This window comes from Pseudozyma hubeiensis (genome assembly GCF_000403515.1).
Source record: "Pseudozyma hubeiensis SY62 DNA, scaffold: PHS30, whole genome shotgun sequence".
NCBI classification, from domain to species: domain Eukaryota; kingdom Fungi; phylum Basidiomycota; class Ustilaginomycetes; order Ustilaginales; family Ustilaginaceae; genus Pseudozyma; species Pseudozyma hubeiensis.
The window spans coordinates 250519-264166 of NW_012133812.1; the positions used below are offsets into that span (position 1 = coordinate 250519).

General features: G+C 58.4%; 6 protein-coding genes across 6 annotated transcripts; 2 read left to right on the forward strand and 4 right to left on the reverse strand.

The window, feature by feature from the left end:
* Positions 1-58: 58 nt before the first annotated feature.
* PHSY_002976 (20S proteasome subunit) lies at positions 59-940 on the reverse strand (the record flags this gene model as incomplete). The annotated part of the gene is made up of 1 exon (XM_012333598.1): positions 59-940. The coding sequence occupies one exon, from the start codon at positions 938-940 to the stop codon at positions 59-61; it is 882 nt and encodes a 293-aa protein (XP_012188988.1).
* A 167-nt stretch (positions 941-1107) lies between these two features.
* On the forward strand, positions 1108-2172 carry PHSY_002977 (hypothetical protein; the record flags this gene model as incomplete). The annotated part of the gene is made up of 1 exon (XM_012333599.1): positions 1108-2172. The coding sequence occupies one exon, from the start codon at positions 1108-1110 to the stop codon at positions 2170-2172; it is 1065 nt and encodes a 354-aa protein (XP_012188989.1).
* A 21-nt stretch (positions 2173-2193) lies between these two features.
* On the reverse strand, positions 2194-7398 carry PHSY_002978 (hypothetical protein; the record flags this gene model as incomplete). Its single annotated transcript, XM_012333600.1, has 1 exon — positions 2194-7398. The coding sequence occupies one exon, from the start codon at positions 7396-7398 to the stop codon at positions 2194-2196; it is 5205 nt and encodes a 1734-aa protein (XP_012188990.1).
* Positions 7399-7643: 245 nt separating this feature from the next.
* On the reverse strand, positions 7644-8645 carry PHSY_002979 (hypothetical protein; the record flags this gene model as incomplete). Its single annotated transcript, XM_012333601.1, has 1 exon — positions 7644-8645. The coding sequence occupies one exon, from the start codon at positions 8643-8645 to the stop codon at positions 7644-7646; it is 1002 nt and encodes a 333-aa protein (XP_012188991.1).
* A 243-nt stretch (positions 8646-8888) lies between these two features.
* Positions 8889-10160, forward strand: PHSY_002980 (phosphoserine aminotransferase; the record flags this gene model as incomplete). Its single annotated transcript, XM_012333602.1, has 1 exon — positions 8889-10160. One exon carries the CDS (start codon positions 8889-8891, stop codon positions 10158-10160), a length of 1272 nt encoding a protein of 423 aa, XP_012188992.1.
* A 130-nt stretch (positions 10161-10290) lies between these two features.
* Positions 10291-11669, reverse strand: PHSY_002981 (hypothetical protein; the record flags this gene model as incomplete). Its single annotated transcript, XM_012333603.1, has 2 exons — positions 10291-10823; positions 10904-11669. The coding sequence occupies 2 exons, from the start codon at positions 11667-11669 to the stop codon at positions 10291-10293; spliced, it is 1299 nt and encodes a 432-aa protein (XP_012188993.1).
* Between the last annotated feature and the right edge of the window lie 1979 nt (positions 11670-13648).

Consider the following 13648-nt stretch of genomic DNA (forward strand, 5'->3'; position numbering starts at 1 on the left):
GCACACGAGTCCAGCTCTGGGATGACATGTAATATTGCACCGACAACAGAGCACAAGCTTACGACGTGTCCATGGTCTCCTCTCCCGCCGCGCTCGCAGTGACTGGCGTGACGGAGCTCTTTCCGATCTCGAGCACGTCCTCCTTCCTGATCATGTCGTAGATCTGCTCCTTTGTCCAAGCGGTTGTACCTCTGGGGAACTGGTACCTCTGTTCCTTGCGGACCCTTTCGTTTGGTGTTTCGAAGTTCCTCAGGTATTCTGTCTTGTTCTTCTCGATGACGCAGACGTCTACGTTGCTACCACTTCCGAGGTCGTTGAAGATACCGCTGCTGATAGCTGCTGCGACGAGCTGGATTGCGTCTGCTCTCTCCATGTCCTTGACCCAGCCGCTTTCGAACACTGCCATCGCAGCAAGGGAGCCACTGCCCATGGTCACGTACGGCAGCTTATCCGTCGAACCGTGCGGCGCGACGGTGAAGAGGTGCGGACCCGTCGCATCGTACCCACCCAACACAAGGGCAGCCCCGATGTGGCCCTGGTACTGGAACAGCCGCTGCTTCAACATGGTCATCGCCGTAACCACGCGTGGCGGACGCCCCGTGTTGAGCTCGTGCAACTGCATGTTGGACGAGATGAGCTGCGTGACGAACTCGGTGTCTGCAGCGGTACCTGCACCGCAGCACCGAATGTTGTCCGAGAGGTAGTGGATCTTTTCGCAGTTCTTGTCGGCTACGATCGGACCTTCGGTCGCGCGAGTGTCGGCTCCAAGTACGACACCGTCCTTGAAGATGCATCCGACGATGGTGGTACCGGTGGAAGTGGCGGTGAAGCCACCGAGACCTTGGTTGGAGAGGAAGGTGTTGCGCGAGTAGTTGGAGAAGTCGAAGCCGGACGAGGAGGTGGAGGTTTCGCTGAAGTGGTGCGCCGTCGCTGCTGACATGGTGGGCGATATGTGAAGCCTGTTCTGGGCTTGCAGTGAAATTAGACGAGGCTGAAGGGGAGAACGGTAAGGGATCGATGAGGAGGAAGGAGGAAGACGAGGTGGGAATGGTGTTGGTCGAGAGGGTGGACAATGCGTGCTGCTGCTGCTGCTGCGCGGTAAAGTGAATGTGGAGTGATCGAACGCGCTTTCTCACCGCCTTGTCACAGTTACGAAGCCTTGAATTTCCACGCAAGCCCTTTGGTTTTGGGCGCTCAAGTCTATGCCATCAACACGACGACGTAACAATTCCCCGCGCCTCCACCCTCAAGAAGACCCTTGACACGTCCAGAACCGCACACTCTTTCTCTCCCTCCACCGTCATCCTCACCTATCGCCTCCCTGCCGCAGCCATGACGCAAACACCCTTCTACACACCCATCAAACCCGTCAAGCTCGACGGTACAACTCTCATCATACCAGCCGTGTCCATCGGCTCCGTGCCCCAACTGGCCATCGACCTGCTCATTAACGACGCCTCTCTCTCGCTCGTCAAAGTAGGACGCATCGATCCTAGCTTCTGCTTTCCCTTTGTCGGTCCTTCCGAATCCGCGCATTCGAACGACATCACCACTTCTCTCGAAGGTAAGCGCAACCACTCTTTTGTACATTTCTCACATTCGAGCTCCGATACTGATCATTTTCCCCTTCTCAACTGTACAGTGTTCTCCAACGGATCCCTGACCGTCATTCAACAGCATTCTCCCATCCTCAAATCCACCCAGTCCACATACATCTCCGCCCTCACCTCCTTTCTCTCTTCCACCCGCTTCACCGAGATCCTCTACCTCACATCGCTCGACTCCGCCGCACGTACAGACGACGAGTTCTCCACCCCACTCCTCTCGCTCTTTCCCCCCTCCTCCTTGCCTGCTACAACACCGATCTTCACCCAACTACGCGCAAAGTTCCCCGCATTCAACCCACTACAGCAGAAAACCGAAGTGCCGCACATTCCAGGATCTCTATTGACACGAAAGCTCGTACAGCATGTAGACTCCTCAGATGTAAAAGATCGATTTGGGGCGCTGCTCTACTTTGCTGCGGAGGGTGATACGAGGTCCGACGCACACGCGCTCGCCAACGTCGTCCTCTCCCTCCTCCCCTCTTCCTCTGCCCCCACATCGCTCACAGACCCACCCTCCTGGTCAGCACTATTCGGTTCTCCCGCAGCACCATCCCTGTACGCTTAATCAACCAAAAATTTACATTTTCTATGCGGAAGCCAAGAGTCTCTCGAGCGCCTTCTCCGTTCGGTAGTTGGACTTTTCCAGAGCCTGAATCACTTTGTCGCGTGTGAAGCCCATTCCGCACAGCTGCTTGACCGGTGCAGCGTCGTCGGGGAGAGCACCCGTGTAGTCCTCGGCTTCGGCGATCGCTGCGCTTCCTCCTCCAGCAGCAGCTCCGGAGGTTCGTGTGGACGATCGCGATGGAAGCGTCGGCGGGGCGTTGAATCCAGGTGGCGGACCAGGTGGAGGTGCGTACGTTCCTGCAGGTACCACCGGCGAGGATACGGATGAAGGTGAAGTGACGCCGCCCGAAGGAGTTAAAGTCGCTGCAGCAGTGGACGTGTTGATCGGCGCAGGCGCAGCCGTGTTTGAAGCGCCGCCGGTAGGCGCCGGATCAAAAGCGTCTTCAAAGCTGAATCCAGAAGTGGCATTCGAAGCAGTCCCGCGGTCAGCGCGACTTCCAGACCCAGCGACCGCACCAAGACCAGCCACTGCACCCAGAGCAGGGATGGCGCCAGCGGCCGCAGGCACCGACGAAGTATCCTTGGCCGCCGATGCACCGCTGGGTGCGCTGTCGAAAGCCGCATCGAAATCGTCGAAAGCATTGTTGCCGCCACGAGTAGCGCCTTCTCCGCTGGCAGCACCGACAGGAGCAGCAGCTGGACCAGCACCACCAGGACCGCTAAACGAGGGCACAAAGTCGAAATCATTGTCAAACGCATCGTCAAACCCGGTCGAGGCGCTTGCCCCACCTGCACCGGTCGCACCTGCTCCAGTCGACGAAGGCACGGCTTCTGACGGACCAAGATCCTCAAATGCAGAATCAAAGTCATCAAAGTTGCTGCCGCTGTCGTTCGCCGGCGGCTTCGACTGTCCGCTACCGGCACCGAAATCGTCCATGCCGAACGGGTTGGTGGACTTGTTCGAGTCTCCTACAGCTGTCACAGGAGCAGCGGCACCGGCTGCAGCTGCGGGCTCGGCAGCAAGCACGGTAGGAGCCACAGCCGGAGCACCCGACGTTGCCGAAAGATTTGTGGCGCTGCGAACCGGCGCGGGGGGAGGTGCGCGCCGAGTCTTGGTCGATGAAGTAGGGCTAGCAGAAGGATCAGTCGGGGCCGAGGCATCGGCTGCTGCAGTCGGAGCAGCCAGTTTCGAGCCCTTCGATTCGAGAAGCTGGCTGAGGGGCACATTGTCATCTGTGGGCGAAGCAACGCTGGGCGTGGTGTCGCCGTGACCTCGTTCACCCAGAGTCAAGGCACCAGCGCCAGCAGCCAGAGCGGCAACGCCGATGCCACCGGCTGCTGCAGCCGTGCCCGCACCCATGTGACTGCTCTCAGTGTCCTTGGTCTGAGTAGGCTCGGATGTCGTCAAAGGCTCGCTCGGCCCTTCAGAGATCGTCTCTTGGCGACTGATGGGCGCAATCGAGGTGGTCGAGGCCGTACGTTCTCCAATTTGTCCAATCGAGGCTGGATCCACAGGAGCCGCAGAGGCGGGCGCAGTAGCAGCTGTCACGTCGCCCAATCCGCCAGGCACAGTGTGCTCGCCGTCGTCTTGCGGGTCCGTCGCGATCGAAGCGGGAGCACCGTCGGCACTGTTGTCAACCTCGGGGAAGCGATCAGCAGCGCCTCCGACGGGCGTGTCGTACCCTCTGGCTTTGTAGCCGCCCACCTCCTCCGGACCGTCATCTTCGTCGTCCGAGCTGTTCTCGTCCTCGTCCGCGTCCGGTGCCTCCGGACGCTTCGTGTCAGTGGTAGAGCCATCTCCGCCAAACGGCCCGGCAGTGTCCGTGCTTGACTCGAATCCTTTGACTGCCTCGGTATCATGAGACGATGCGGGCGCATGGACGGCGCTGGCACCGAGCACGCCAGCTCCTGCACCCAAGCCACCAGCCGCGCCGAGTTCGGCTGCGTGAAGCTGGCCGGTGACCTTCTCATCAGCAGCTGTGGCGGGCGCCGCTGACTCGTTAGCGGCAGAGGCAGGTACAGCGGAAGCGGTCGCGCCAAAATCGTCGCCGAAGTTGTCGTCAAAGTCTTGCGAGGCAGCTTGACCGTGTCCTGCAGCGGTCGATGAAGTAGGAGCACCAGTCTCGCCTGGCACCGCGAAGGCATCGTCGAAACCAAGGGTCGAGGTGGGCTGACCGTCGGTATGCTGCACTCCGAAGGGGTCTGCTTGATGAGTCTGCTGTTGTCCAAAAGCCTCATCACCAGCGTGAGACGTCTGCGTCGCATTATGCGAGTCGTACTCGTGGTGTGCGGTAGCGGCAGCAACGCCGCCGAGGGCGGCACCTGCACCAGCGCCAGCAAGGAGCGAAGTGGCAGTCGATGGCTGGTGGGTAGCACTGGGAGTTCCAGGCTGCGAGGCAGCAGTACCGGCGCCAGCACCGAAACGGTCGAAAGGATTGTAGCTGCGGACGCTGGCTGCAGGGCTAGTGACCGGTTCCACACCGACGCTGCGTGTGGCAGGAGCAGCAGCAGCTGGAACCGCGGGACCAGCCTGGTGCTGCCCTGCTTCGTCGTCGCCGCCGAGATCCCCTCGCTGCACAGACTCGATCTCACCAGCAACCTTGTCCTGCTCGGCTTCGGCGGTAGTGAGCTGCTTCTTGCTGATGGCGACGAGACCCTTTTGCTGCCTAGCATCCTTGCGAAGCTTCTCGAGCTGCTCCTTGAGCGATTTGGTCTCTGTCTGGACATCGTTCATGCGCTTCTTCATGTCACGAACGTCTTCGCGGTCGCGCATGAGCGCCTGCTCCAGCTCGTCCTTCTCCGCCTTGAGAGCGCTGAGCTCGCTCTCTTCGCGGATCACGGTCTCGCGCAGCTCCTTGAGCTCGCCGCTCTGCTTCTGATGACGCTCTTCGAGATCCTTGACGAGCTTGGTTTCGGCCTCGTGCTGACCGCGAACGGTGGCGAGACGCGATTCGAGCTCGGCGATGGAGGAGGCATTCGTGGCGATCGAGGACTCGAGGGTGCCGCGCTGGGACTGCAGGTCCGATACAGCCTTTTCGTTGCTTTGAAGCTGGTTAGCTTTGTTGCCGTAGTCTGCGCTCTGATCGGAGCCTCCTCCACTCGCGAAAGCTGCGCTCGCAGCAGCACCAGCTGCGGAGGCAGGTACTGCAGCAGCAAACGCAGTGCCAAGCCGTGACGTGGAAGCAGCAGGTGAAGCGGGACCGCCAGGCGACGCGATACCAGGCGACCTGAACGCAGCGGCGCTGCCGAAGCTTCCGCCGGTGGCAGCGGGTGAGAGAGCTGCTGCAATAGGCTGTGTGGGCTGAGCGGTTGCAGGCGTAGCTGCGGAAGAGTTGGCACCGCCGAAGAAGTCGTCATCGAAGGGGCTAGGTGCCGAGCGCTGAGCTGGAGCTGGACTGCTTGCTGCGAATGGCGTGCTCTGCTGAGCGGCGACCACGGGTGCAGCCGCTGAAGGAGTGATGAAGGCGGACGAAGCAGAGATGGTGGGTGCGGGCGGATCATCGTCCATGAGCGAAAAGAGGTCCTTCTGCGTATCGGTCTGCTGTGGATTGACGGCTGTGGGAAGATCCATGTTGCGCATCGAAGGAGGTACGAGGCTGGAGGGAAGCTCTTGCGGAAGCGGCTTGCCCGCAAGCTGACCGTTGATAAGGTGCATTGCAACGGCGAATTCGTCTTTCGAGAGGGTTCCGCTCTGAGTGACGTCGGAGAGATCCCAAACGTGGGCGAGGACGGACTCACTGAGCTTGCTCTGCATGAAGAAGGGGACGACGGTGGCGCCATCGAGCCTACCCTGCTTGGAGGCATCGAGACCGTCGAAGAATTGGTCTGCGCGAGCCTTTTCGTCCGGCGTTACGTCCCAAGAAGCAGCAGGTGCAGCACTGGGCTGACGGGGCGACTGGAAAGCGGACTGAGCTGGGAAGGAAGAGCCAGTCATCTGACGGGGAATGGCGGACGCACCGAACCCGGAAGCCGAGCCGCCGGTGTTCTGAGCAGCGAGAGGCGAGCCAGGAATGACACGTGAGCCGACACCTCCAGAGCCCTTTGCCTGCTCGTACAGACCAGGAGGAAGAGCGGCGGGGATGGAGTTGAGCGTGCCATTCATGGTGTTCTGGATAAAGTGCATGGCGATGATGAAGTCGGTAAGGTCCAGGGAACCACGGGCTTGGGTATCGGCGAGGTTCCAAATTGCACCGAGCTTGTCAAATGGGAGCTTGGACTTGACGAAGATCTCCTTGGCGCGATCACCATCGATGAGGCCTCCGACGGGTCCGGAATTGGCAAAGATGCGGGTATAGCGTGCGCGGTCCTCGGGCTTGATCTCGATCACGCCGGGCATGTTGGTCGGGACGGCGGCTGCGGATTGGGATCCTGTAAGCTGTGCGGTGAGGGGAAGGTTGACGCCTTCCATGGTGGGAGGTGGGCCGGGACGCTTGATGGAAGCCTCTGTGATGGTCTCCCCGCGTTGAGCATGCGCAATGAGGCGCAGCGCGATACTGAAGGACGGAGGAGTGAGGAAACCATTGTTTGCGCTGTCGGCCATCGCCCAGATCTGTCCGAGGATCGCAGGTGGAAGCTTGGATTTGGCGAAAAAGGAGACGGCGGCATCACCGGTGACGATTCCAGTGCGTTCGGGATCGGCGAGGTTGAAGAGGTGGGCGAACGCGGACCTCTCGACGGGCGAGAGTGCGATAGGAGGGGCTGCGCCTCCTGCGCCCGAGGGAGCTGGGCTCTGCATGGTAGCCGGCGACTGGTTTGCTCGAACCTGAAGCGCTGTGTTTGTCGAGAGACCCGGATGCCACAACAGGCAGGAGATAATAAAATGAACAGGTGTAGGCGTCAAGCAAAGTGTCCGGTTGCGTCGATACGACTTGATGCGATGTGCGGTTGGAGGAGGAAGATGAGTGAAGCGGGACGAGATGAGGGAACTTCGAATGCAATCGAGTGGATGGAAGATAGAAGCCGAAGAAGCGGGGTGGACCGGATGCGAGAGCAAGGCTGTGCGGTCAGGCGCACTCGCACTCGGTCTTTGAGTTAAGTTAGATGACGTTCCAAAAGGGCGTCCCCAAAGGGTCCTTCCTTGTTCGATCCGCTCTTCAGTACAAAAGCTCATCTCCACAGCCAGATTCCGAATCGGATTGCCATGGCTCGTGCTCTGCCTTGGGAAATTGGAAATTAGATGTGCAGCGACGCAGCCAGAGATCTCGGCCCGTCGATCCATCAGCTGCATTTCGGCGTCACCGGTGCATAGTCCAGCCAGATATTTCCTGGGTCCGACAATGTTACGCCGGCAAGAAATTTGCACTGAAAAATAGCTCAAGAAGATTCGGTAGCCGAGCCACACAAACACTCGAAGAGGGCGGAAATTCACCGCACAGAACGCCAACTCTAGGACAAGGTCGATCGATGCTAGACGAGATTCGAGTGGGTATATTGACGCGAAAGGTACACGAGACCAGCGTTGCATCACCAGTGTCATGGTCTGCTCTGCTTCGCAAGCATAGCCTTGAGCTCTTCAACACGAGAACGCATGCTCTCACACTTGTCCCTGATCAGCTTGGTCTCCTGCTTCCGCCTCTCGAGCTGCATCTGCATGATCAACTTGAGCGTCTCCTTTGCCTGCACCGGTCTCAGCTCGTTGATGAGGAACTGCATGTTGACCACTACATTCTGCATGTGCTTCAGCCTATCCTTTGCTTCGGTCGACTGGGTCCAAAATCCTGGGTTGGTCGCCATTTGCTGTTGCTGTTGCTCCGGTGTGAGGCTTGGATCTGGAACAGCAGGCACCCACACGTCGTACGGCTGCGCAGGTTTCAGCAAGTCACCGGTGATCTCTCGATATGTTTGCAGGAGTGTCCGTAGTAGGGTGAGAAGCAGCTCCTTGCGATCTGTGCCTTCGAGTGGATATAGGACGGGAATGCCGAGCTGTTCTAGAGATGGCATCACATCGGGGATGGGCCACAGCTGCCCAAAGACTGTGTATCCACCGTCCTCTTCGATCCAATCCACGTTTGGTGGTTCGAGCTCTGCTTTCAGATCAAAGTCCGGTAGTTCGTCAGACCCTTGGTCGTTGGCGCTGTCTTCGACGACAGCCATATCGACATCGTCGTCTTGCTGCTCCTGAGCACTGGTCTTGGAGGTTGAGGTGTGCTGTCGAAGTATCGCACTTTGACGCTCGAGCCTCTGTGTCGCATCTAGCTGATCCCACGAAGGTTCGCCATCTGCCAACGGATGCGAGTTGAGAATATCGAGATATCTCAAGTTGCGCTTTGTGAAGTTCTTGTAGACCTGAGGCGGGGGTGGAAAGAACGACGTGCTGATCTGATTCGAGTTGGAAGGCCCAGCTGCAGCATTGTCGCCCGATCCATGGTGCTGCTGCGGCGCTTCATCGTCGTTGTGGTCACCATTCATGGCTAAGTACCGAGCAGCGACTCGTTCCGTGGTAAAAGCGCAAAGAGTCGAGCTGGACCATTCCATTTCGTTGCCGAAGACCGTGCGCTGAAAAGCCCGAGATCCGAATGTGCGAAATATTTGATTAGGAAAGTTAGATTGCCGCCTCTGCATTTCTTCTCAAAATGCACCGTACCGTTTCGAGTCATTCGTACCACAAACCACCATCACAGCTCGACGACCAGATCGTGTTCGACGACGAGCTACAGATTCTATCTCACTTCATCATAAGTCTCTTCTCATCATCAACTCCCGTCGAAGCACAACATCATGAGCAAGACACTAGACACTTCCAAGCGTGACCAGACCATCAACCTCGGTGCTGGTCCCAGCTCCCTCCCCACCTCGGTCCTTCTCGAGGCTGCTCAGGGCATCCTCGACTTCGACGGCACCGGTATGGGTCTCGTCGAGCTCTCGCACCGATCCAAAACATTTCAAAAGCTGATGGACAAGACCGAAGCCGATTTGCGAGCTCTGCTCAGCGTGCCCGACTCGCACGCCGTCCTCTTCCTCCAAGGTGGCGGAACCGAACAGTTTTCTGCCACCGCTCTCAATTTGCTTGCCGCGCACGCGATCAAGAACCCAGATTACTTCAAGTTGAACGGCAACAAGGGTCCTCCCTGCGACTATGCCGTGACGGGATCGTGGACGGCCAAAGCGGTCAAGGAAGCGGCTCGTCTGGGTGCTACCACCAATGTCGCCGTGGACGCACGCAAAGTCGAAGGTGCGAATGGCAAGTTTGGCTCCATCCCTCCCATCAGCGAATGGAAGTTGAGCCCGGCTGAAAGCAAACCTGCCATGCTCTACTACTGCGACAACGAGACGGTCGACGGTGTCGAGTTCCCCAACCCGGGCTTCCCCATCGACCAGCTTCCCGACGAATACCGCAAGCAGGTGCCTCTCGTAGCCGACTGCTCCAGCAACATCCTCTCTCGACCCATCGACGTCGCTTCCCACGCCATCGTCTTCTTTGGTGCGCAGAAGAACGTCGGCCCCTCCGGCACCACCGTCGCCATCGTCCGAAAAGACCTCATCGTCGACCCCGACCTCGGCGTGCCCCACGGCGGTCCTCGCATCCCCACCACCCTGGTCTACAAAAACATGCTCGACAACGCTTCGCTGTACAACACTCCACCCATGTTTGCCATCTACGCCTCCGGTCTCGTCTTCGACGACCTCTTGCGCAACAAGGGTGGCGTACCAGGTGCAACAGAACGATCGGAGAAGAAGGCTTCTCTCATCTACGGTTTGATCGACAACAGCAACGGCGTGTACTTGCCGACAGTGCGACAGGCGTCGGCGAGAAGTAGGATGAACGTCACCTTCCGCATATCGAGGGCGGGGGAGAACAAGCCGGATGAGGCGTTGGAGGAGGCGTTTGTGAAGAGGTGTAGTGAAAGCCAGATTGTCCAGGTCAAAGGCCACAGGTCGGTGGGCGGTATTCGAACCAGTCTGTACAATGCGGTGACGGTGGAGCAGACGCAGAAGCTGGCAGATGTCATGACGAGCTTTATGGAGGATGTCAAGGCTGGCAAGCTTTGATTGATGTTTTTTCGGTTTTTCATTGTCGCATAGATGTCTCGACCGTTTCACAAATGCTACCCTTCGCATCTTCATGAGTGTCTGCAAAAGTCTGCCACTTTGCCAGCTTGCGATGCGACACTGCCTGACATTACTCGGTAACTTGAGTCTTCGAAGTCAGCGCTTGTCCCTCCGCCTCCTGCTCCCTCTCCCTCAACCTCCGCTTCTGCTTCTTCTTCTTGTTCGACTTCCTCCTCCTCTCCTTTTCGATCTGTCGATCGATCCTGCTCCCCCCACTGTCTCCCCTCACCAATTTTTCCAACGTCAGACTCATCCTCCTTCTCGCGAGCTCCCGGTTCCGATCGCGCGATCGCGTCTCTTGACACGTCACTTTGGTCCCCGTGGGGATGTGTGTAAGCTGGACATTCGTCGAGAGTTTGTTGATCGCTTGGCCACCGGGGCCGGAGCCGCGGATGAATTTCTCGGCGAGGTCGTTCTCGTCCAGTGTGAGCGGGTACTTGCGCGAACCGGGTTGCAGGGTGTAGGATCCGGAGGTGAACCATTCGGGTAGGTTGAGCTCGGACTTGGAAGGTTTTGTTGCTGCCGTAGTGGTGGAATGCGGCTCGAGATCAGATGTGTCTGCAACCTCGTTGTCGACGAAGTCGGCTGAATATTCCAAACTATCTGTTGGTGATCATACACATTCTACAGCGATCAGCAAACAACCCCCTCACCACTCTTCTTCGCCGCAAATACTTACACACCAACTTCACCCTCCAGCCAATCCTGCGTCATCTCCGCCCCCTCCTTCTCCTCTACAAAAGTGTACCTGTCCAAGCTCTCATCCGCCTCCTCCTCCCTCTCGTGCTCGATACGATGCACATCGTACCACGGCACGCTCTTCTCCTCTTGCCTCGCCAGCTCTGCTCGACTCCACACTACTCTCACGGGAAAAGTCGCCTCAAAGTCGAACTCCTCCAGCTCCCCTGGCAACAATTCTGGGTGGTCTTTCCTCAAGTACGCGTTGTTGATGGGTGGGTCAATGAGCTGCAACGCCGTCAGAGGACGCGAAGAGACGTACGTCTGTGCGATGAGACAAGCTGGCCCTCTCGAGATCATGACGGGTGGGAAGGGTGGTGTTTGGCCTGCCTCGCGCAGTGTTTCAATTGCGTCTTTTTCGAAGACCTCCATGAGCTGGGACGAGTCTTTGATGTCAGCTAGCGGGGTGTCTGGATCGAGGTCGAGAAGGAGGGACGAGTAGCCCTGGGAGGTGAAGTGGTGGATCCAGTCGCGGAAGGCTTGTGATGCGGGAGGTGATGATGTCCACTTGGAAGCGGATAGGAAGAGGATCGGCGTGGGAACTTCTCGTGGAGCCGAGGCAGAGGCAGGGACCACTTCGAGCGTGGATTTCAAGCGTCGGTGGTAGATCCGATTCAGTGGGTTCCTGCAAGAGAAGTTCGAAGCGCCAGAGGAAGCGCTGACGGCTCGCCGCAGTCCTGACGTTGCTATAGATGTGAACCGCAACATCATGTATCGCACCGTGGGAGAAAGTTATTGGCTGTTGCGAGTGGTGTAAGAGAGGAGAGAACAGAAGAATCGGAAGAAAGCCGAACAACTTGGTGCGAAAATGTTGACCGTCGCTGAATGCTGAAAGCTCGGCCAAGGGTCCAACAAAGGTGGCTTGCAGCACTGACCACCGGACGTCGACATTTTTGGAGCATTCGCTTGCTCACCAGTTCCATTGTTTCTCCCAAACACCATGTAACACCTCACTTGATCTTCAGTACCGTCCTACTTTTCACGACTGCTGCCTCGATAAGCGTCAGCGATAGAAGCCATGACGGCGCTCACAGCTGCAGAGACACTCTACGAGAGCGTCAAACGAGTTCGTGACTTGGCATCACCAACCCCCGTTGTCGACGACGCAGACAGCAAGCGCCCGCGTCTCGCCGCTGAAGCCTACGACAAGTCAAGGGAGCCTTCCGCAACGCAAATAGCCACCACATCCTCTACAGCCCAGCCAGGCGAAGTCATCATCCTCGCCGGCTTCCACCTCCCACTCAACGAAGAGGTCTTCGAGACATTCTTCCGCTACGCACACGACCGACACAGCGTCTTTCTCGAACGAAAAGCCGGCAAATCGCAGGAAGAATGGACATCCGACCCCGTCTTGCGCTCGACAAAGTTCGCCAACGTCTACCGGGTGCTCGACCGATCGACACAGTACGTGCTCACCTCCGTCGTGCAAGACGGTCCGCAGGAGCTGGAAGAGGTGTGCTTCCGCATCTTTCTCTTCCGATCGTTCGCTCGAATCAGCACGTACGAAGTCATCAAGTCCGCGCTCCGTGGTGCTCCGACGCTCAAGAGCTTCTCACCAGCGGCGTACGAGAACATCCTGATGCCTCACATCGGTGCGGGCAACCCGGTGTACGGCAGCTCGTACTTCATCCCTGCGCCAAGAGAGTTCGCCACGCAGTATCCCTTCCAATCGACGCTGAGGCTGGTTCAGCTGATGATGAGGGTAGGGCTTCCGCAAAAATTGGCGGGACTGCAGCATATGCGAGATGCTCATTCGCTGCTCACCACTTTCCCGAGCCTGGGACCTTTCCTGGCTATGCAGTTGCTGCTGGATCTGAATCTTTCGGAACACTTTGACTTCAGCGAAGAAGAGTTTGCCGCATGCGGGCCGGGATCGAAGCACTGCCTGGTGGATATCTTTGGCAAGTTTGTCGCCGGGGTCGAGCTGGAAGCCATGCGATGGATACAGGATCATCAGGAGGAGTATTGGGCCAAGTACGGGATCGAGGACGTTCCGCATCTGTGTCCTGCGAGGAAGCCGGGGTTGAATGTGGTGGATATCGAGCATACGTTGTGCGAGGTGTACAAGTATCGAAGGGCCAAGGCGAGGTTGGATGCGACGCCGGTTCGGAGGGGTAAGCGTGGGCGTCCATCTGCTGGGAGAGCGAGTGTAGCGGTCAGTGTGCCGCCGAGAGCGGTCAAGCAGGAGGACGATCAAGACGGAGTTGACGGGTTGGATTTCGAGCGCATCCGATCGAACGGATCCAAAACCTCGTCCACCGAAAAGGTCAAGACGTTCGCAGCCACCGACAACTCCATCACCGGCCACCTCCCCGCGAAGTGGTTGATCCCACGTCCGCTGGAATCCTACGAACGCCCACCACCCATGAAGAGCGGCGAACAGGTGTACGAGGTCTCGCACATCGTAGCCATCACACCTACGCACAGCAAGTGCCTTGTCAGGTGGAAGGGGTTCGGACCGGAGGACGATACCTGGGAGTACTACGGCGAGCTGGTCGAGGGCGGAGCGCGGGAGGCGGTGGAGGAGTTCATGCGGTGGGTGGATGGGGTGAGGGATGAGATCGGGAGGATGTTGGAGGAGGAGAGGCAGGAGAAGGTCAAGTTGGCGGAGATGAGCGTAGAGGCCTTGATGAGGGGTGCGGGGGGAGACGGGCAGGGGTTGAGGGGGAGGGGGTCCAAGGGGAGGGCGA